Raw genomic sequence first — 23,658 nt, 5'->3', positions numbered from 1 at the left:
ATGAGATTTGTAGCCTCTCTGCCCCTTTGCTCCACTTGCTCATTAACTACTTGCTCTTTAAGAACTAGTTCTATCTAGCACATAGAAATACTAGATCATTACTAATAGAACTAGTAAGTGGGAAAACTTTCATACTGACTTCAATGAATTCTGGCCTAGGGCTTTATATCCTGTGTAGATTGTCTTTCACTCTACCCTTTTCATTGAGTTCTACCACTTTGATATAGAAATATAGTTTATGTATTTCTTTATTACCTATTCATCATTACCTCTTCCCTTTATCATCAGTCATTAGCAGTTGTAAAGCCCAGTTGTTTCATGCCTTCTCATTATTTTCACCTTTTTCACTTTTTTTTTAGTCTCACAGGTTTTCACTAACTTTCAGCTTAGTTCCTAGCTGAAAGTACTATGTAATGATCATTGCTTAAATTCCTTTTCAATGGTCCCTTCTGTGTAGAACCTCACAAAAAATAGCCTATATGGGAAAAAATAAATAAATCTGTAATTCTGGTTACTTCATAATTTCAAATAAACCAGCCTCCAACAGGGGGATCTTATGGGAGGTCTCCAAGTATTATTTAATATCATCTACCTGTTTTTGATAGATGATTAACTGTCTTAGCAAATTGCCTGTCACAGTATTGCTATTTTTTTACAACTCATGCCTACTAAAATATGCAGAAAAACATCAACAATTCAAAAGGAAACCAACATAATCTGATTCCAACTAGGAAAAGAATACCTAAAGGATAAGATATACTCATCAAATGACGATTTGGAACAGATTTTAAATAGACTGTAGAAATGTTATATTAAGTATAACAAGATTACTGCAGTATATGGCACATAACTTCTATCCGTAGAAATTCAGACACCTGGGGACCACATGAAACATGCACATTCGACAACATAATTTATTTTCTTCAGAGACGCCAGGAAAGCTCCACAGACTTCAGTGAGAGCTAAATTATGTGTACTTTGGAAAAAATCAAGTCTCTAACATCCTCTCATGTTTTTAAGCAAGTATGTGTTAGTATGGTATGGTATGGTAAGACAGACTGAATGAGATGTTTCCAAAAGCTGATTATTAAATATTATGCATTTTCTTTGCTTTTAACGGAGAAATTATTAATGAAGGAATATGTATTTTCAAGAAGCTACATTTTTGTCCTGCATTTCTGTTCTTCTTGGATGATGTTCTACATCATCTACTTTCAAGGACATGAGCAAAGAGCATCCTATCAGAGCTAAGCTTTATTAAATTGACTTATTTTTTCCTGTTTTTCCTTGACGTGACTATAGCTGTTCATAAAACTACAGTCTATGATTTTTCATGGCAACAGCCATTTATAACTCGGATATATTTATAACTTGGATAACCATCTCTGCTCTATTTTGTTGACCAGAGTCATTTTATTTTTATCTCACATTCAGTTGTGTCTTTATAAGCAGTGAGATAATGAAGCATCAATAGTTAATGTAGCAGTTGATGTACTTGGTTCAAGCTAAAATAATTGGTACAGCCACGTTTATGAAGCAGATTTAGAGTGAAATGGGAGTACATAGTCTTGTTGCAAGCTTCAGGCGTTCACCACATGCTCCTCCTCCTCTAATGATTTGTGTTTCTGTCTTTTTTCTTTTATCAACAGCTTTTCTTTCTGCTGGACTGTCACATCAGTCCTCTTCAGTCATCAAGTATTTATTATAAAGCCCACAGTGTTGTTTTTTTGTTTGTTTGTTTTGTTTTGTTTTGCTACTGATTATACAGACTTCATGAGTGCAAGAAAACAAACTCATACTTGAAAAGAATTCAAGTAATTACTCATATGTATGCTTTTACGTATGATGGTGCTCTATTGGGAATATGCTGGCAGTTTCAATAAAAGACAATCTAAAACGGGAGCCAACTAAAGTGTTGACCTACCCATGCTAGAGCCAGACTCTGTTTTGACAGATAATAATAGGTATCATCAACCTAATAAAATTGGTATTCAATACCATGCAAACAAGTTTTATTCACTTTTATGTAGGGAAGAAACAGCCGTGGATACATGTTCTTTAAGTAACTCAGGAAGGTCAGAGTTGAATCTTTATTAAATGTTCCTAAGGTTGGCCACAACTAACAGTTCAGCACTGTGTCTCACTTAAACCACTGTAACAATAATGAATCATAGAATCATAGAATATCCCGAGTTGGAAGGGACCCATAAGGATCATCGAGTCCAACTCCAGGCACCACACAAGTCTACCCAAAAATTCAGACCATTTCCTTTGAATTCCAGAGGCTTCATCTCTCCTTTGTAGACTTAAATCCTGTAACAAAAGGTATTTACCTCAACATTTACTCTACTAGAATTAATTTAATATTTATGTTTAATGGTGCCTCACTGAACTTCTGATACAGAAAGCTCAGAACTTCTACCTCAGATACATGGGATTCTTTTCAAATTATTCTGTAGAAATGCGAGAAAAAATAATCTTGCAATATAAAGAAAGTTAATGGAAATCTAATAAAAGCTTTTCTTACATGACAAGGTTTTTAACACTTAAAAAAAATTCTGATTATTCATTCAAATATACAGGATAGCATTGTTAGTCTACTGTATGTTTTTCAGCATAACCAGTGGGAGAAAACCCATAATTCCATCTTCATCACAAGAACATAAGCTATTTTAAGAACAATACTGTGGGTCAATCAACTATTTCTACTCAAACAGCAACACCTGAAATTACTTAACAACTATACAGACTTAAATGAACAATTTTCAGTTATTTAAGAATTTGTGTACTTTTTCTGGTGTGCTATTTTGTAACTATGTCACTATACATGTACATATATTAAACATTAAAAAACACATATACACACCGAAAAGTGAAGGAGGGGCTTGGAATAAGGCCCTACTGACTGTTGCCTTCCTATACCTTTCCTTTCTCTGGCAGTAAAATATTCATTGTTCATCAGTATTGGAAGAAACTGCAAGGCTATCAACAAACTTCTCTAAACAGAATCCTATTAAAGCTTAATATTGATCAAATTACATAAACTGGTTCAATAAAACAAGGTCATTACATTTCCCTTTTAGAATTTTCCCTTCTATCTTGCCTCCAGTATGCATTTCCAAATAAGTGGTATCTTATTAGATGAAATAAAACCTTAATGACTATCAGTATATTTCTACTGCGGATTTTATTATTGAATTATTGTAACCAGCAATTAGTGTTTAGCTGAAATTTTAGGGGTACTATGAGTGATCAAAGAATTCTACTAGTTATAACCAGAAAGAACATATTTTCAAATAATGCTAATAATAGTATTCATTAAAGAAAAAAGAAAAAAAAAATATTTCAGTCACTTCTAGCAACATCTTGAGAAAGTTATGCTTAATTAGAACCAGGTATTTAGATATCCACTACAGAGATTCATTGTAATCACAATACACAGAAAGTTGTTGGGAATAAATAATAAATTAAAAAAAAAAAAAAAAAGTAGAGTAAGAAACTAGAACCTTTTCCTTTACATGTTTCTTATGAAGACAAAAAAAAAGTCCAACTCAAATTCTTTAGTACTGTATGTTTCCCCATGTGTTATAGAGATTCTCGGTAAAAATACTTTAAATAAAATTTAAAGAGGCTAATATAGAGACAGACAAGTCAGTCGTTCTCCTGTAATATTTAATATTAGGTCTTCGATAAAGTTATATATTTTTATTATGTATTTATGAAATAAAAAAGTATGCCTTTGGTGGTTCTTTATCATTAATATAGTTCGTTGTTAGTGCTGTACAATTTCTCAGAAGAGGATGTTGCCTCAGAAATTGATTAATATTTGTCAGTATCACACTCTTTATAGGCCTGGATAGCAAGCTCTGCTTTGCAGTGGGTTTGGACACCCTGAGTTCCAGTAGTCCCTCCACAGAATTTATGCTCTATCATCTTTAGCAATGATTAGCATGTTTAGACTACTGTAGTTTCAAGACGTCCATTTGAAATTCATTTTTTCCATAGATGTGCACAGAATTCACTTCATGTAAGTTTAGCTATCTAAGAGTTAAACACTCAAGCTAGTCATTAATGAATTTACAAAATGAACTGCCCTTTCTGATGGGCCTATTCTTCCTCATTTTCTTATAGAGAAATTCTGTACGATTAAGACTAAGAGCTTAACTTTTAGACAGCTTTATTAGTTGGGGTGAATTGTACTATAAAAGTTTAGGTTTAGATACAGAGTCTGATCACCAGAACATGAAACAAGTTACAACCATGCAAAGACAATTCTGCTAAAATAAATTCTCAGTGAAATCAGAACTTAGACTTTCTGTACAAAAGCAACTGCCCAGTAAAGGACATAAAAACACAGGTAACATCCTAGAAATAAATCATACAATTAAAACTATGTATTCCTTAAATCAACAAAAATTATGCTCCATTGTATATAACCCATTTGAAAATGTCAGTATAACTTCAGTAATGTATGACATTTATGTGATCTATGAATATTCTTTTAAAAAAATGTTTTTTTTTTTATACAAAAACTGAAGAAAATCAATGTGATACCATAAATAACAAAGCCCTGGTCAATGAATGTAGGTCATGATCTACCGCTTTCAACTGGAAAAATGCTTCACTTACAAAGTTTGCTCACAGATTATTATTCAGACTTGTAATCGCATTTCTCTAAGCTTGGACCCTGAAGTGTGAATTCGTTAGCAATGTTTAAAATAAAAACTGGTTATTTTATGAAATATGCACAAATCTTTCACAAAATTAAATTCTCTTAATAAAAAAAAAAGTTAAAATTTCAATATTTTATTTTTATTCAAAGAACTTTAAAATAATTTAGCATTTTCATTTAAATTATACAAATGTTTGAAATAAAATCAAACCATTGCATTTAAAAGCTTATTTTAAAATTACTTTTTTCCAAAATCATTCATAATATAATTCTGCTATTAGTTCAGATTCAAATTGAAAGTCATTCATGAGAACAAAAAGTTGTTACACATTTAAAATGATCCCTTAAAAAAGAGTCCAGTGATGTCTAGCTGAATTTCCAGTGCTGGGCAGGAGAAAGAGAATGGCTTTGACAATTAACATAGAAATCTTCCAGACTAACAATTATTGGGACCCATTTCAGCACTATAAAGTCTTTAAAGTGCTCTAAAAACTGTTCTATTTCTTCATCTCACACAGCCATAGGCCTGTGCCACAGTGTTATCCCTTTCTTCTGTTAATAAAATATTAAAGAGGTAATAGGTACAAACTGAAACACAGGATGTTTCACTTGAACATCAGGAACCATTCTTTCCTGGGAGAATAACCAAACACTGGCACAAGTTGCCTAGAGAAGTTGTGGAGTCTCTATCCTCTGAGATAACCAAAAGCTGCCTGGACATGGCTCTGCTCTAGCTGACCCTGCTGGAGCAGTCAGAAATGGTCACCTTCCCACTTCAACCACTCTGTGATTCTGTGAATATTTGGTTAATTTCTAAATAAATCACTGACCAATTGCATTATTAGTGAACAAAATATACATATTCGACTAGATTAATGACCTATGAACATCTTCATATAAACATTACCTCAGCATCTTCCATACCTTATAACTTATTTTTGAAAAAGTTAAAGAAATAATAAAGCAATCATGAAATAAGCCTAATTCAGCATTTTTTATCAGAACACAACATTTATAATTACCACAACTCTTGGGATCCTTATGATTTGTTATAAATTAATGACATCAATTGTATTTTTTTAAATGTTTGTTTATAGGCCAAATAATACTGCTGATATTTTCCAGACAATTTAGCTTAGATGAGATTGTGGTGAAATTTGCTTGAGAAAGTTGCAAGTTACAAAACATTTTCATCGTTCCACCTCTCAGAACAGAAGTCACAGTTTCTAAGAACAGAAACTTTGGCATAGCAGGTTTTATGCTACAGAAAAATAACTTTGTGTATATATACATATATATATTTACTGGACTCTAGAGTCATGACCTAAATACAATAAATTCCTGATGTAAGGGAACATGCAGTGCAGACCCATGTGCACTTTCCTTGGAGGTTTCCACTGTCAACATGCAGCCTTGCAAGGAATAAACAAAGACCACTTGTGAACTAGATTTTGAATATGCACAGAACACTTCTCAACTTAACTGTATAACCACATAATTCTAATAGTTTTAGTAGTTCAGTTTCAGACTCATGTTTCATTTTACCATTGTGACTGATTCCACAAAGTGGACTGATTGCACAAAGTGGAATCTCTCCACAGTGAAGTTTGAAATAAAAACCAGGAAGGGGTTTTATGGGTCAAGTTCAAAGTTAACCAAATGTACTATGCTCTATAATGTCTTTCACACCAGCTTCATCTCAAAAACAGTTTTCATTGACCCTGTATTTTTCTGAGAAAGATGGATTCTAAATGTCATTTCTTGATAACTCAAGACCTTTCTCTGATGAGTGATGTATCTTTATTCATGGCACCTTATACTAATTTGTTCATCCGTCAACATTATTTTTAGCTTAAAACTTTTCACTCATCTTTACCTGGCCTCTCCATTTTAGTGCCTCTCCAAGAAAATTCACAAAATCACTCATATTCATTCTGAACATAGTTTCCCCAGAAGCAAGAAAATTTCAATTAGTCTTTTCATGCAGAAGTTATCACCTCTTTGCTCTAGCAGTCTTTTTCTGAATCTCTTCCAACATGCAATTGGCTCTCAATCACTACTGAGCCAAAAACACAGACAATAAGGTTCAAACCACCCCTTGGTTCAATAACACTTGCCTATTTCTAATACAAATCTTTTATGTAATGCATCACCAAATTATATTTGCTTCATTCACACTCACCTCTCAATAGTTGCCTACAATCATTCTATAATATGTATTTTCCCTCTCTAAATAAAAGGCCAGAACATATTTTATCTTTATTAACTGCTAGAGATAGGGTCCTCATCTTCATACTGTGCTATTTCATCCTACCTTATTACTCTTGTTGTACTGTAATATCATGCTCATTCTCTTAGTTGAATATTTGACATAATTTTGTCATCTAAAATTTCTACTGTCTTGCTCCTATTTCCTGTGTTCAAATTAATAACAAAAATTGATCCCCAAACATATTCTTAATGATTCTTAATGAATTGAATCTACCAACTTCCTTTCATCCTGTCAATGTCTACTATAAGTGACATTTTTTCCTATCTGTCATTTATTGTTTACCTAACTAACTTAAATGTAGTCATTTAAGTGACTACTTCAGAAGAAGTAGTGGCCACTTCAGAAGATAGCTAGTTTAGGGATGTAATAGTTCCCTAGTCTAACACTTGAGGTAGCAAAAAGTGATATTCAGTTACTCTGTATAAAGATAATTTTGGCAAATCCTTGTCACAATTTTACATTAACTTTTTGACTTATTATTACTTTTTCCTCCAAAATAAATTTTAAAGTCTTCTCTGTAATTACATTTTGTCCAATTGGTCTGTAATTGCCTGCTCATTTTTTCCTCCTTCCTTAAACACATCTGTTCTGTTAAACATAGATGTTCATAAGGTTATGACTGCTAATCTAATAGAACTAAACAATATTTCAATTATAGCAATATAACAGGAAAACTAAATATCTGTAACTCAAAATTGAAATAAATAGATAACTATACATTCCCCTGTTGCAGTACAAAATACTATAGAAACTTAGAGCCATCTAAACACATAGTTTGCATTTTGGTTATAGTATTTGGCTCCAACTGTAGCTGTAACAGCATTAACTACTATCCCAACCTCCATATTTAATATACCTGGGAGGAATACAGAGACATTGTTCAAGTAGCCAGGGATCAGGCAAGGAAAGCTAGAAGTTCCCACTGACTGGAAGAGGAAAATATAACCCCCATTTTTAAAACAGGAAAAAGGAAAACTAGCAGAACAACAGGCCTGTCAGTTTCACCTCTGTGCCCAGAAAGATCATGAGCAAATCCTCCTGGAAATGAAAGCACATGGAAAACAAAGTGGTTGGCGACAGCCAACATAGCTTCACTAAGGCTTCAGAAGTGGGCCCAATTGCAAGGCCCTGCAACTAGATCAGGGCAAACCTAAACACAAATACAGGCTGGGCAAGGAATAGATTGAGAGCAGCTCCGGAGAGAAAGACTTGGAGGTGTTGGCTGATGAGAAGCTCAACATCGCTCAGCAATATGTGCTTGCAGTTGCAAGCAACAACCATATCTTGGGTTCCATCAAAAGAAGTGTGGCCAGCAGGTCAAGTGAGATAATCTTCCCCCTCTACTTCCCCTCATCTCTTGTGAGATGCCACTTCCAGTACTGCATTCAGCTCTGGGGCCTCCAACACAAGAAGGACATGGACTTCCTGGATTGAGTGCAGAGAAGGGCGACAACAATTATCAGAGAGCTGGAGCACCTCTCCTATGAAGAAAGGCTGAGAGAGTTGGGGTTATTCAGCCTAGGGAAGAGAAGGCTCCAGGGAGACTTTATAGCTGCCTTCCTAGCTAAAAGGGGTCTACAAGAAACCTGGAGAGGGCCTTTTTACAAGGGCATGTAGAAATACAGGGGGTGATGGCTTTAAAGTAAAAAGGTAGATTTAGATTATATATAGGAAATAAATTCTTCATTATGAGGGTGGTGAGGCACTGGGACAGATTACCCCAAGAAACTGTGAATTCTTTCTCCCTGGAAGTGTTTAAGGCCAGGTTAGATGGAGCTTTATGCACCATGGTCTAGTGGAAGGTGTCCTTGTCCATGGCAAGGGTATCAGAACTAGATGATCTTTAGGGTTCCTTCCAACTCAAACCTTCCTATGATTCCATGATTCATTCTATATTTTCAAATGTTTCTTAAGATAACAAAAAAAAATCAGTGCCCTAACAAAAAAGTGTTGGAACATAACTGTGTCAATATGTACTTTCTAGATGCAAAGCACTACAAAAATGCTAAGAAATAATTGTTTTGAAAACCTCTCAAGAAATCAAGAGATAAAAGAAATATATTCAGATAAAGCAAGACTCATTAGATGTTACTTTATATAAAATAATATAATAATAGTCATCACTAATAGTAGGGGTATGATTGAACCAGATGATCTTGAAGGTCTGTTCCAACCTTAATGATTCTATGATTCTATCATATAGAGTACTTGTGTATTCTTCTAAATGGAGTGAACACAGAATTCTTCCTCTCAATAATAAAAGTACCTGGTAGCATTTTGTCATAGATCTCAGTCAAGCAGCTAACACAGCAAACTTGCTATTCATAACACCTTAAACAAAAAAGAAAATGATAAAAGTACTATGTAGGATTTCCCAGGTCCAGAAAGGAAGCTAAACAACATGGCAGTCATGCAAGTTATTTTCTTGGAAGACTATATTATGAGAATACTGTGTTACTAAGCCAGTGTTGTGTATTTATAAAAACAGATTTTTACAGAACTGAATTACTTACATGAAGATCTAGACTATCTAATTGATGGGGAAAAAAAAATCTGGTTCTTTTTTGAAGTGTAAGCAGTATGTCATACAGTTTCTTCTATGGTAACCTTGCATCTCTACTTATGTATACTGCCTGAAGTGTGCCTGGCGTAAATGCTAAGTGTGTGCCTGACAAATAAATTACTTGTACGGACTGCAGAGCCCTACAGTTCAAAGCCATACACCACCAACATTTACTAGAAGTTTTAAAATTTAAAATCACATCATGTTCTAGTTCCTTAAAGTTTCTGTTTGTTTTACGTACTGTATCACATTGCTGCTGAACATTATTTTCCTTACCTAATCACCTAGATTTTAGCAAGAGTTTTGCTTTTGTGAGGCACATAAACATGAAGGCTTAGACACCTGCTAGCACTCAATAGGAACACCTCATTATGGGCTCAATAGTGAGTGCCTCTGTACTAAGCAGCACACTGAATAGGGAGGTTCACAAATGCATAACCTCTCTCTTCATATTTCTTGCAAGAAAACTTAGAATAAGTAATATATGCTGTTTTTTGCTTATTCTTTTACATTATTTTATGAAGAATAGAAATAGAAATAGAAAGGGTCAATTGCCTACAAATTTGAGAAAAACAAACAAGCAAAACCCATTGATTTTACTGTATATCAGGATCATTGCTGCTCCTTTTTCTTTGACCCAAGCCACGTGCAGCCATTCTTGTTGCCTGAAGATAGTGCTTGAGGTGCAAAACCAATACTTTCAAATGATTACAGTCTCTCCTTTTCAGTCCTATCCTGTGGTATTTCAATATCTTTCTCTGGTAAGTCCTTAAGCAACTGTTTCCCTTTCCAGCTCCACTGGGTGCCTTTATCCTTTTCTGTCTTCAAGAACGTACTTACTGATTCAGTTTATCCTTTCCACCTTCTTCTTACAATCATACAGCTTCCTCTCTCTGTCTGTCTCTCTAGTCACTGTCTAACAGGTATACATCTATGCCCAGGCTCTCAGGGTTACAATCAAACCCTCTAGCAAGAGACAGTCGGGAAATGCAAAGAAAATAACATGGAGAAAAACTGCTTTTTGACACATGGTGTATTTGAAACCTCAGGGCAGATATGTCGGCTGAACTCTTATATTTCTCTGTTTTTAATACTAATGCAAAATAATTTTATACTGAAATAAAGGGCTGAAGTATAGCATCATATTATTATTTAACTGAAGTAATGTATTTTCAGTTCCTAAAAGAGACAAAAGGAATTTTATATAATGATACTTATATTTTAAAATTGAACAAAAATATGAAAATGCCAGTTGGTTTTCCTTTTGTGTGTAGTACTTTATTCGACCTACATAAACTAATTTTATTTGGTGTAATGCTAGTTAAAAACTCTTATCTGGAATAGAGTCTGTAGGAAATTTCCTTATTCTTTTTTCTTCATTCCCACAATTAGATCTTTAATTTAAAAGATCCCTAATCTCTTTTAAGTGCTAGAGCAACAGCCAAAAGAACCAGTAGCTATAGGCTTCCACCTTGCTCTCCTTGGAGTCAACAACATTACTCCTGCTCACAACATTGAAGAGAAGATAGGTCCCAAAGAGGGCAAGCCAGATACTACTAAATCCATAGGAGTTCTGCAGCCGACCTCAATGGGAGCAGAATTTGGCCCTCAAGGAATACATATGGATTAGGGTTAAAGTCAATGATTAACTAGAAAAATGGTGAACCTAAAAAAATAATAAAAAAAATAAGCTACATACCTGAGGCAGTGCTGAGTTAAGCTGTCGCTGGAGGGAGTCTCTGTCATAGATGACATCCTGTAGGCGTTGCTGTGCAAGTGACAAGCTTTCCTGTGTCTCCCGAAGAGTATCAAGGAGACGGTCCCTTTCATCCAGCATGTTCACCATCAGCTGCTCAAAGTGAGAATCCGAGTCCGAGCCGCTGCTTTGGGACCCCCGTTGACTCATCGGGGTGTCCTCGTTTATCGTGGGCATCACTTCGCACATCATCTCTTTAAAAATACAAATCAAGAAAAAGCTCCTCAGTAGAAAAAATATTTGAGGGGATTTCATAAGAGGAATTAACTCTGCCACATGGATACAGTTAGTAGATTACTGCACTGTTCCCTCATCTAAACTTTGTGCTTTCAATGTTAATCAGATGGTCGATAGATAGCAATTAGATAAAGTGACTAATTCCACATAGCAAACATTTTGAATGTGCATCCTAAACCGAAGGAAGGACTGGATGAAGATGGAGAGTAACAGAATATTTTAAATTATTAGTAGTTTTGTAAATAGCACTATTTAAAAGTGACAAAAAAGACCTCCTCTGCAATTGCAGCCTCCCTCTCTTACTTTATATCGTTGCTGAATTGTTGGCATTGATGCCAGTAGTTGCTATTAATTGCTGGATTTTTTCTTGCTCTAGGCATTTCTACAGTACATCTCAGGCTAACCATTGATCCAGTATCATGCTGCCTTAACAATACCAGGTTAATCTATTTTTCTATCTACTTATTCCCACCCTCAGGGGAAATTATTCTCCAGTGAGCTTGTTCAGCAAGAGGTCAAGAACTAGAAACCCTCTGCTAATTACCATCCATGTGATATCTTATGCAAATTGAATTACTAGGGAGAGAATCACTGTTATTTCGTAAGAACAGTCCCAAGCAGTACAAGTAGTATTACCTAGTCCCATTCATCATTTATAAAGATAATGTAAATCTCAAAACCTTAGAATGTATATGGGGAGATGCTTATGCTAAGAGATAATGCATTCATCAGATGGAAAAAACAAACAAACAATCACAAAATGTGACAGCTCTCAAAGCTTAGATTAAAAAAAAAAGAAAAATCAAATAAAAGATTGTATTAGTAATAGATGGCATCTACTATAGAAATAGAAAGTTACCCTAAGAATCAGAAGTTGTTTTTCTAGTATGACTACATAAAGCAGACAACTTTTTACATAGTTGAGTCTTAATTTCTGAAAATTCTCATACTGTAAGCAACTCCCGGAAACCCAAGTGGGACAAAGGTGCTTTTCATTCATCTAGTGGAAGTTAAAATCCTTATGTACATGTTTGCTGTGGTTCTTATAGATGTAAACTTTGTTGTTTACATGTTGTTGATGTACTTCTATTGTTAAGTGTGCCGTCATATGAGATTCTCACAATTTCACAACCTCATATGACTGTTAGCTCTATGTACTCTTAAATCTGGTCTGCTTTCCCAAAGTAGGAAAATTGAATTTGTGACAGTGAAAATTATGAAAAATGGCTGTTATGTTCTGGATGTTACAGAATGTAACCTTTTTGGTCTGTGAGTTGGTCCTGTGTTCAAGACCAGGTTGAACAAGGCTGTGGACAACCTGAACTAGTGGGTGGCATCCCTGCCCATGGCAGGGGGGTTGGAACTAAACAATCTTTAAGGTTTCTTTCAACCCAAGCCATCCTATGATGACAAATTAAAGACATTCCATACAACAGGGAAAAAAAGAGCTAAGACAATATACTTAATTCATTAAAAGTAACTCTTCTTACCATCATTAAATCACAAACAATCCTTATGCTAACAATGCTTGCTGCTAAGATCTTCTGGAAAATCAACATAACTTCACTAGGATTAGCTGGTCTCAGTCATATTCAGAATGTTAATGCAGAATTTAGTATTAATTTTCAGTTCTTCAGCAGATGTGATAACGAGGGAAGTTGGCACCAAACACTGGTATTTCAGCATGAATTATCAGCTACTACTGCACAGCTTTCATAGGCAATAGCTTCACTACTGAAGTTTCAGGTTGGTCTCAATCCTGTTTTTAAAATGTCTGTTATGGAGGCAAGGTAAATGTTGTTTGTGGCTATTCTACAGTTTAGCAATTAATTAGGTGCAAGAGAAGCAGATAATAGCTTAAAGTGATACATGCTGAAGTTCCTTGTATCTCCAATAAAAGGGTCAGGTAAATTTACTCAGGATTACCTGATCCAATGCTGCGTATCTCCATTACTCATGAGCTTCAAAATTTTCTACCCCAGAAACCTTTTCCTTTCTGAAACTGTAGGCTCCACTAGGATGCACCACAACATCCTTTCATACTGAGATGATATTAATACATCAGTGCCTCCATCACCATAAAAAGCTTCATATTTAAAAACATTTGCACCATTAGAAATTGATTTTCATGGTTCCTGCCACTCTGTCTTCTGAGCATGGACAGTGTGTACTGTGAGGCACCACAGATAAATTCTGCAGCTGCACCAGCAGAATGAACTAGTACCCATCCTCCTACACTTCAGTTTGCCTGCAGAGTAAAATTCCCAGCTTTTGGGAATTTGTGCTGATGTAACTTTATGTCCACTGTCCACACATATCTTGAGATGTGGGACTACCGGCATTGTCTCACCTCCATGATCCTCATGTGTCATGGGAGGACATTTCACTCGATGTGGCCATCACTCTCTGGAGTGCCTACACCCAGGTGCCACCTGTGGCTAACCAGTTTGGGATGGTCAAGTTGACAGTGAGCAAAGGGAGTGATAAAACATCCAAGGCCACCTGCCGCTTTCTAAGTTTAATCAAACCTTTCCAGGATGTATCGGGTGGCCAGAGACCAAAGTCTCTGCATGCCCATTCTTCAAGAAAAGATCAAGGCATAATTCAGACAGTCATTGAACCTTCCCTGCCTCATGACGGCACATCAACGTCTCATGGGGCACATATCTTGCCTCAGGGGATTCTCACAGGTGTACTCTGAATGACGATTCAAGGAACTACCTCTAATGTCCTGCACATGCAGATGAGGATTATGGTCTGAATGGCATGGTATGCACTACCACTGCTCATATGCAGTAGTGCAATTTTTCACACTTTTTCAACATTGCTGTGTTGAGGAAAACAGGTAGGGAAACCTCTATGCAGTTGCCTACATACCTGTTGCCATCTTAGCACCTTTCTCAAAATAGAAATAAAATCTCCTCCTATAGTCATTAAGGGAATGTGAGAAGTCACATGTATACAGGGTTGTGGGACAGTCATGGAAACCACAAGTTGACTGTTCTTGACACGCCTTCTCCCTGCAAGCTGCTGCATTCAAGGGGGGGGTAGATGAAACACTGTGTTTATTTTGAAAGCCTGGGCTGCATTATCCTGACATGGCACAAGTAACTAACTTGGGCTGTGAGTAAGACCGCAGAGGAGGCAGGGAGCAGGTGAGCAGATCCTGATGTAGGCAGTTGCTATTTGGAAGTTTTCTCCCACAGCTCACAGCCCCGGGAGAATCTTTAAAAGGTACAGCAGTTCCTGCATTCAGATTGGTGAGGTACATTGCTTTCTCACTGTTTGGAGATCAATGCCATTGTTCCGTCGGAACCACATACATCCTTTCCCCATGCTCAGCTGAAAGCCAATATAGAAAAGCTGGAAGCTAAGCTGGGCCAGATCTGGAGTGCTGGTAGGGTGTGACAGAAAGGATGTATTAATGCTTGCAGTGGTGAGGAGCAGGAAAAAGGGGAATCCTGCCTGTCCCCACATGGATCTTTTCTGGGAGGCAACAGTGGGAACACAGGAACAACTTTGAAGGAAATCCAGTTCAAAATCCAATCCAAAGAGTTCTTCTGGGTCATCAACCCAGAAAACAGTAGCAAAAATTCAGATAATTGCAGGTCTGTTATGGGGCTCCCAAACAAAGATTTCTTGCAGCTTTTCATGAAAGAAATATATGCAATGCTGCCCAAATTACAATGATTTGTATCTTATTGCCTTTAGAAAAACATTTTTTTTTAAACGTTATCTGGCATTTATCACTCTCATACCTGCCAGCAGATGGGATGCTTTCAATGTCCTGAGGCTGCCACCATTTAACACTATTCCCATGAAATGCTGGCCCTCTTCCAGCACATGTTTAAGAACAGAGCCATTTCCCCAGGACCTTATTGCACCCTTTATAAACTTTCTGCTTGATAGAAGAATCAAAATACTGTGAATATTTGAAGAATTTTAAAGACATGGAAAAAAAAAAAGAGTAAAAAAGATAAGCAAGGTTCAGTGAGGGCAGTTGCAACAAAAGATAGGGCAGGTAAAGCAGAGAAAGGACACTAAACTGACAAAAGTAAATAGAGGAGGAAGTGTCAACAAACAGACTGATCACAATTTAGTAGTAGAAGATTGGCAGCTGAGGACAAATAGCTGAGGCTCATATGCATTTGGTTCTTTATATAGTAAGTGAATCATGTCAGGGAGTTGTATGAATTCTTGAAGTTTCCAGAGCCTTCTGATGGTGCACAAGTATTAGCCAACCCATGGTTAACCACATGATGATGTGGTTCACACGTGGGGTCAGGGCATTACATTTAAGAGCAAGCTTCCAGGTTAATTATAGCTGGAAGGAATTTAGTTTGCACGCACCGAAAGCACAGAAAGATACAAACCAACACAATGCAGATGGAAACAACTGTGGAATTTACATTAAAACATAAAATAAAGATAGTATTTCTCTGAACAGTTAGGTCTGATTGTTTATATGGTCACACCCTGAGTAGTTGTAATTATTTTTTTAAATTTCCAATTGGGATAGTGGGCAAGTTCTGATTTCCCTTTGAAGTAATTTTCAATTTTAAACCTAAAGCTGGTGATTAAAAAACCCTAAACCCCAACAATTTTCTATTCTGGTTTCATAATATAATCAACTGAAATATTTCATAGACTGAAATCAGAAGGCATCACTATAACTACTTACTCTCGACCCACTAATCATGGACTACAAATCTGTGTTAGGCTAACGTGTATCTTACACAAGAAAGATTTTGAACATTAAACCCTTAAAGTGATTTCTCTAGTAAAATAACCAACAATAGTCATTCTTTCTGTGAAAAATATATGTCTTTTTCAACTGTATTTATGGAGAAGACACAATTACACTCAAAGCTGAAGTTCTTAAAGGCTCAGAAAAATTGGCAGGCCCACTTCTATTGTGTTTTAGACCTAAGGTGCCACATGCATTTTTGTGCCTGATCCATGAGTTTACAGAAGTTTTGATATATCTCATACATTTCACTACATATGCAGGCATCGTGTTTTTTTTTTTTTTTTTTTTTTTTTTTTTTTTTTTTTTAAATAGACAGGTCAGATGCATGCCAGACCTACTGGATCTAGATACAGTTCAGGAAGAACAGATCCATGCATGTCCAGTAGTTACTTGTCTCAAGTATATAATTTATGTTAATCCATGTAAGATTATTAATTCCACCCAGAACAGAACTCAGGAGGTTAAAATGGGGACCATGGGTAAACTCCCTTTTCAGCCACCACTCTTAGCTTCTTCAAAGACTGGGTGTGCTGATAGGTCTTGATTTTCTAAACCAGGACTTTTGAATGGACTAAATACAGTTATAAACTGACATCTGGCTATTTCTTGTTTTCTTTTTATGCTTATAAGCCCATGCTTTGAACTCCTGCTCCCTTGCCATGCTACTGGCTGCATATAACTGTACAGACATAGCCCCAGCAGATTCAGGCTTTAGTTTTCCATCTCTGCACATTTCTGATTTTTTAAATTTTTTTTTTTTTTTGGACAACATGATAGGTTGTTAGTTTCTCATTCAAGTTCATGTTTTCACTGAAATTCAGACACAAAAATAAGTTCATCTAGTCTTTGTATGTATTTTAATGCCTCCATTTGGTCTGTATGTGCCAGCTGCTGTATTAAGATTTTTGTTATTACCTAGGGTAATATTCCTTTTAATAATACACTACAAGGCAATTACCATTACATATCTCTGATGAGTCCTGTTAGGGAAAAAGAATTCAGAGCTGACAGTTACAGTAAATGGGGGATGAGCAAACACAAACAGCTATGTGCACGGAGCATCAGAATCCCTTCTCTGAAGCTTGCAACAGAACACTTGAATTGCATTGCCACAATTCTAAGTTGCAAAGTAACTTGTGTTACAATTTTCAGGTACTTGGATGAAATAGAAGCAAAGCTGATGTATACAAATCTCTGCCCTAAACTTCAGAAATGTAAGATAATTGCTGACTTTTCTTTTATTGTCCAAACTTACTCTAAGCAACCTGATCTTATTCTGACATTGTCCCTGCATTGAGCAAGCAGTTGGTGCAAATGATCTCCACAGGCCTCTTCTACACTGAATAATTCCATGTTTCTGGAGATAGCTTTAAGTTCAAAGAATTTACTTATTTACCATAGATATTCTGAAATTTAATATACACTTAAATGAGGCTGAAGAGAAATTTGAAATAAATCTAAACAAACAACAAAAACAAAAAACACAACAACCCAACAACTCCACGTTGTGGCTCACCTCATTGTATTCATGAGTATGGTCACATTTTCAAAAAAAAAAAAAAAAGAAGAAAATAAAAGGAAATTCAGGTAACTGCTGTTTGTCAGAAAACATACACAAGAAGAATAAACAATTACCACTGATTTATCACTGGATGATAAATTGCCATGTCTTAGAAAATTGTAAACTTAAAGTTTGAAAAGTCTTGTAGCTCAATATGCCCTACTTGCTTTCTGGTTTTACTTATTCAAATGCCTCAAACAAAATAAAAGTTTGAAAAAAGAGTTTAATGCTTTACACTTTTCAGCTACCCAGTAAAGCAAATAACAAAAAAATATTTTCAGAATAAAGATTGAAAAGCTGTTGAAGCCTAGCTTGGCAGGGGAACACCTATGTAAGGAATGACAGTAGTTAATTGGTATATTACTTTCTAGAATCACAAAAGAAGAAAAAGTACATAAATATTTTTCCCTAGAATTCAAACACCAAAGATGTTCTTATTTGAGGTCTGAATATAAAGTCAACATTTATAATATAAATAAGGGCATGATGTACTCAGTACATCTAGGAAGTTTTCTGAATACTCCATTAGAGAGAAATAAAAATATGGACACATATTCCTGTCAGGGAAAATAAGAACAAAACCAAAAAACTTCCTAACACCATTCTTTCTTAAAAATAAATAAATTAATAAAGTTCCTGGTGTTAAATAGATTAAACTCAGAAATTTATAACCAGCTATGAGGAGTCAGCTTTGTGGAGTCTGAGTAAATTCCCACTGAAGTTATTTACTAAGGACTTTTGTACCAAGACTCTGGTCATATTAAAGGAAGATAAAAAGATTAAGAAAGACTACTTCAGGCATTCATGTCGGTTTCCTAGCTTGATATCTCAAATTATAACTAAGCAGTGGTGCCCAACCATCTATTAGCAAGACCATACAGCTCTGTGACACGTGAGGAGAACTCTGGGTTGCTGCCCCCAGAAAATTGAGCCAGAAAGGAGAGGAAGGAAAAGGGATGAGAAAAACTTTCATTAAGCATCCTGTTCCTCAAGAGTAGGTGAGGAACAGGCCAGACACCTATCTCACTCTGTCAGGGTATGAGTGACGGCATACTGAGTTACACCTGAGGGAACACAACCATCCCAGAAAGAACACTGAGGGAGTTGGAATTTGTTTCAGTGGTTGTGCAGGAACTGCAAGTGGTGGATTAAACACCTCTGTCCCACATCTCCAAGACCACAGATGTTGATGAAAACCAAATAAGTCTCTGTGCACATTATCCTTTGCAACACTTCCATGTGGCCAGGACTGCAAAAAAGAGGAAGGAGTGGAGGGAAAGGGTGACAGATGCTTCATTAATACCTAAATATGCATTGCATATATCTTCATTCAATGGAAATAAAAAAATTGTGTTACTTCTCCAGAAAAAGGATAACTTGCCCTGTAGTAATATAGCTTAAACTATGCTTGAATAATCCAAGTCAACCATAAGAAGACTTTTCAAACGTGTTTTTCTTTAAAAAGAAAAATAAAAACTCCACTAATACTGAAGTTGGTATCTCTGCAGTAAAACATTTACCTTTTTACCAGGTATTCTAAATGTAAGTAAAACAATCCCTCAATGCAATATATATATTTTTTAAGTCATCAGCATTTTATCTTTAATACACAAACACTCTCTCAGGGTCCTCAGAAGGCACAGAGCATACGTGACAACTCCCTTGCTCAGGAAGCACATGAAGTGCCCACAGCTCTCAGAAACTTCAACAGATACCGAACCTGTGCAGCACCTTCAACCATCTCACCCCCCTCTGAGGGCTTTTGAAGAAGAAGCAGGATACAGACAAATTACTGCTTCCCTTAAAATCCACATAGCACATGTGGACCTAGAAAGAGACTGACAGTTAGGCAATGTAATAACCATGGCATTCTTCTACTTAGAAACAATTAAGCCAATTCAAGCTTATGTACTTATTTTAATAGTATTTCTAGACCAGAAGTGCTCAGGTATCACAGCCATGCTTACACAATGGCAGCCTGTGAAGCATATTAAAGTTCTCTAAATACACACTCTTCCTCATCCACTGTGTATCTACTACGAAAATCATGGAAAAATCTATTCTTTCCAGGCTGATTGGTTCCTATTTCAGTGTTTTCTCCAAACATTTGCACGAAGCCCAACTGCTTAAGTTCATGACAATTCTATCATGGACTTTAGTGGGTTTGTATATGTTTATATAGATGGTTGGGAGTCACTAAGACAAGACATCAACCTCCTGTCATTTTACTACTTCCAAAGAGGAGCATAAAGAATACACATGTATGTTACACTTGATAAGGGAGCATGCTGGATTTTATTGGACTAGAGCCTACAATATTATGAGAAATCATGACCAAGATTTCTCTCTAATCACAAAGCATTCAACCGACAAAAAGCAACCACTGTTTAAAATGAGTGAGGGGAAAGGATGTGATTCACTGTCATTGCATTAAAGATTTTTCAGCTGGTATGAAAAAATGTCAAAACCAATCTATAGGGTTAGCTGCATGATGTCTCCACTAAGAGTGAACTGAATATTAGTTCAATTAGGAATTCTGAAGCTCAGTTTAGACCTTCAGATGAGTAAATGGGCAAAAATTGCAACAAACAGCATAGCGTATGCCCACCCTTAGTTAGAGTTGTTATATAAGGCATTGCTAACTAAACTGATAGCAATCCTCATGTATCTTCTATCTGCAGATGCTGATAATCATGTATGGACCAGGTTTGAAAGTGCATCCCCAGTACTGACTTTTCCGAAAACTACTTGAATTGTCTGTGATATATAAGTTGTAAAGGTGGAAAATGACAAAGTTGTCATCTTTCTTCTCATTGGACCCCACCCTATTTGATATCTTCTCTCGTTTGTCCAAGAGTCTCGGAATTACTTTTTTTTTTTAAATACGAATTCTATAACAAACATCTCTACATTTGCATGTAGCCTGGGAGTAATTTACCAGCTGGACTTCTTTCAGTTGTGCAAGGTCTGAGAATAAGAAGACAGAGTAATACTTGGCTACTGCCTGACAAAGGCTCTTAGGCAAGCATTCATTTTGCTCACCTTGAAGGCTACCACCTTAGATGTACCACCTTAGATGTAAATTTAATTTTATTGCTTCACCTTTTTGTCCACAATTGGTTTTAAAAGCTTGGTGTTTATTTATTATTATTTTTTGTATATTCAGCTGCTTGATTTGCACACCAAGGTTGAGGAGTCATTTCAAGTTACTTATAATTTTGCTGCAGGAAAGATAAGTAGAAATCTAACTAGCATATATTCTAGCCGGTCCATAGTGACATCAGCTTGAAAACTCATTTCATTGGATCATTCTGGATATTTTGCATTTACAAGCTATTTTTTTTTCCAAATTGTTAAACAGACACTGTGGCTAATAAAACCATTTCTTTCCGCGATTATGTCTTTTCAAATGTTCTCAGCAAGATCGCTCTAAAGCAGCAGAGTAATTCCATAAGGAAAATCCTTCCTATTGTCTGAGTTGCATTACACGCATATTCCTCCTCCTAGTTAACTCCTTACCTGCCAGTCATCACTAAACTATGATATCACCTTTAACAGAAGCATCCTGCACTTCTACATAGGAGGGGCAATCAACAATGGTACCTTAAATAAAGGACTCATTTCAACTATTTGTTCTTTGTGTCGTATCTCCCTCAATCACATCAACAGAAAAGAAGTTACCTTCATGATTTTTACTCTGAAATTCCCCAACTCCCAACTCCCATTACAGAAACACATTTAAATAATACAACGCACACTACAGCAAGAGGCAAATTGCAAGATTTTGCATTTGCACCTCACCTCCCAGAGGATGTCGGAGCTATGGAGGGAAGGTCTAACTCAGAAATAGAGGGTTCAGTACCTAGTGGCTTTTATTTCGGCGTCTGCTATTTCACTTGATCAATAACAACCGCAGTCTCCACCGGCTTCGAGCGGGGACTCACACAGCCGAGCACTCCTGGAGCATCTTCCTAGCAATGGTGACACAGGCGTTGCTCCGAGAAACCCCAAGCCCCCGCACTCGTCCTCCGGCAAGACTGGCTGCTTGGCACCTCGGCATTTTCTTCGGTCACTTCGTCAGCAGCCAAGAGGAGAAGCATCCATAGGAAAAATGGCATATTACAAATTTTGCTTTGAGAAGCAGAGCTCGGCTCAGACCATTGTCAGGAGCAGGAGGGGGGGGAGCGGCTCTTAAAGCTCCAGCAGCCCCTTTCAAGCAACAGCATCTTTGCAGCTGGAGGCAAGATATTACAGTGGGGAGGGGCCAGGGCGAAAGCATCTTTCTTTTATTTCTCATCTTTTGTTAAACTTAGCCGAGTGCTATCCGGCTCCCCTGGTCCTTCAGTACCTCCCAGGCTAATTCTTCCTCCGCGCGTGACTGAGGTCCACACGCACGCACGACTGCGTGATGAAAAGCGACCGCGGCTTTCTGCTTCACAGCGAGAAACCCTCTGCCGCTGCCCACCGCCGCCTGGCAGGCACCGTGCCGGGGCTGAGCTGGGCGCTGCGGGGCAGCAGTAAAAGCAAGCCCCCACGGCATGTCCCCACGGCATGTCGTGTCCCCACGGCAGGAGCCCCCATCGCTGCCGCCCACCGGCTGCCCGGCTCCGTCCTGCCCCAGTGCCGGGCGATGCGTGTGTAAAAAAAGCCGGGCGGCACACGGGGCTCCTCCACAGCGAGCGCTTGGCGAGCGGCACTACATCTCGTCTAGTCGGGCGTGTGGTGTTTAAACCCTGCCATCTGCTGCGCTCCCACCGCGACAAAGCAGCGGGAATGAGTATGTGCTGCAGCCCAGCAGCCCAGGCACGGAATTAACGCTGCGCACTCGGCAATGCCAGGCGTGGGCAAGCGGCCCCCGAGCCCGCTGCCCGGGCGTGAGGCACCGCCGCGGGCGGGAGCGGGCGATGGCCGGGGGCGGCGGAGGGAGGCAGGGAGGGATGGATGGAGGGAGGGAAGGAGGGCGGCTGCGGGCGCCGCTGGGCTGGGCGCGCTCCTCGTCGGCGGGGACTTCCCCTGGAAGCCGCCGCAGTGGTTTCCACCAGTCCTTAAATAAATTCTGAAGTAATCGCGTCTGCTGCCCCTGCCTCACGCTCGCGGCTCCCCGGAGGCAGCTGCCGCTGCTTCGCGGCTCGCGCGGCGCTAGATCCCTCACACCCACTCCTTCTTTAAAATTATATATGTGTATGTATACGTATATATATATGTATATATATATATATATAAAGAAAATGACACGAGGGCGCGACCCTAGCCGGAGAGCGACGTCTCCTCGCCTCCCCTCAGCGCGACCGCTCCCCGCGACCGTTAGGAGGGGCGAGGGGCGGGCGCGTGCCCGGCCGTTGGCGCCCCCGGCCCTCTGCAGGCCCCCGGCTCTGTGAGGGAGCCCCACGGTGCCCCTTGACGCCCCTTGTTGCCCATTGCCACTCGTTGGTGCCCGTGGTCGCTCCTGCCCCGGGCCTTCTGCTCCCCTCCACTGCTGCTCCGACTGGGAGTGAGGGGTGGGCAGAGGGGATGATGGCAGCAGGCCTTGGTAGAATGGGGAGCGTAATACATGAGTACCAGAAAACGATTTAAAATCGAGGTTTTCAAGGTGTCAGTTTGAAATTGAGGAACTCACGGTTTGACAGCATTGCAACCACTACTCAAACTTCATTCTTGCCCCAAATATTTCAGAAATATATATATATCCCACACAGGACTGATTACGTTGCTTCAGAAGTCCAACCTCACCTCACCCACCTTAGAAAGGTGGAGCTGAGGGGAGAGAGCCACACAGGCTGCGGTCACTCAGCAGCTCGTCTGGTCTATGCTCTTGCTCATTCCTGACACTGCATTGTATAAAACAGA

At 38.0% G+C, this 23,658-nt stretch overlaps 1 protein-coding gene across 11 annotated transcripts in view; it reads right to left on the bottom strand.

Annotated features, from left to right (window-relative positions):
• PPFIA2 (PTPRF interacting protein alpha 2) overlaps positions 1–23,006 on the bottom strand; it is a 328,207-nt gene extending 305,201 nt beyond the window's left edge. For 2 of the 11 annotated variants that reach the window (XM_072037130.1, XM_038181210.2), the window contains exons 1-2: positions 21,674–23,005; positions 11,207–11,457 (exon numbers count right to left, since the gene is read on the bottom strand). In XM_072037130.1, coding sequence (XP_071893231.1) covers positions 11,207–11,455 — 249 coding nt within the window. In that variant the 5' untranslated portion in view covers positions 11,456–11,457; positions 21,674–23,005. Of the gene's footprint in view, positions 1–11,206; positions 11,458–21,612 lie in introns of all 11 variants that reach the window. The other 9 variants (XM_072037122.1, XM_027451280.3, XM_072037118.1 and 6 more) reach the window with 9 other exon arrangements.
• Positions 23,007–23,658: the final 652 nt, after the last annotated feature.

Source organism: Anas platyrhynchos, chromosome 1 (assembly GCF_047663525.1).
Source record: "Anas platyrhynchos isolate ZD024472 breed Pekin duck chromosome 1, IASCAAS_PekinDuck_T2T, whole genome shotgun sequence".
In the NCBI taxonomy this organism is placed as follows: Eukaryota; Metazoa; Chordata; class Aves; order Anseriformes; family Anatidae; genus Anas; species Anas platyrhynchos.
The sequence above is the reverse complement of the archived record's forward strand: the minus strand, read 5'-3'. Positions and strand labels throughout refer to the sequence as shown.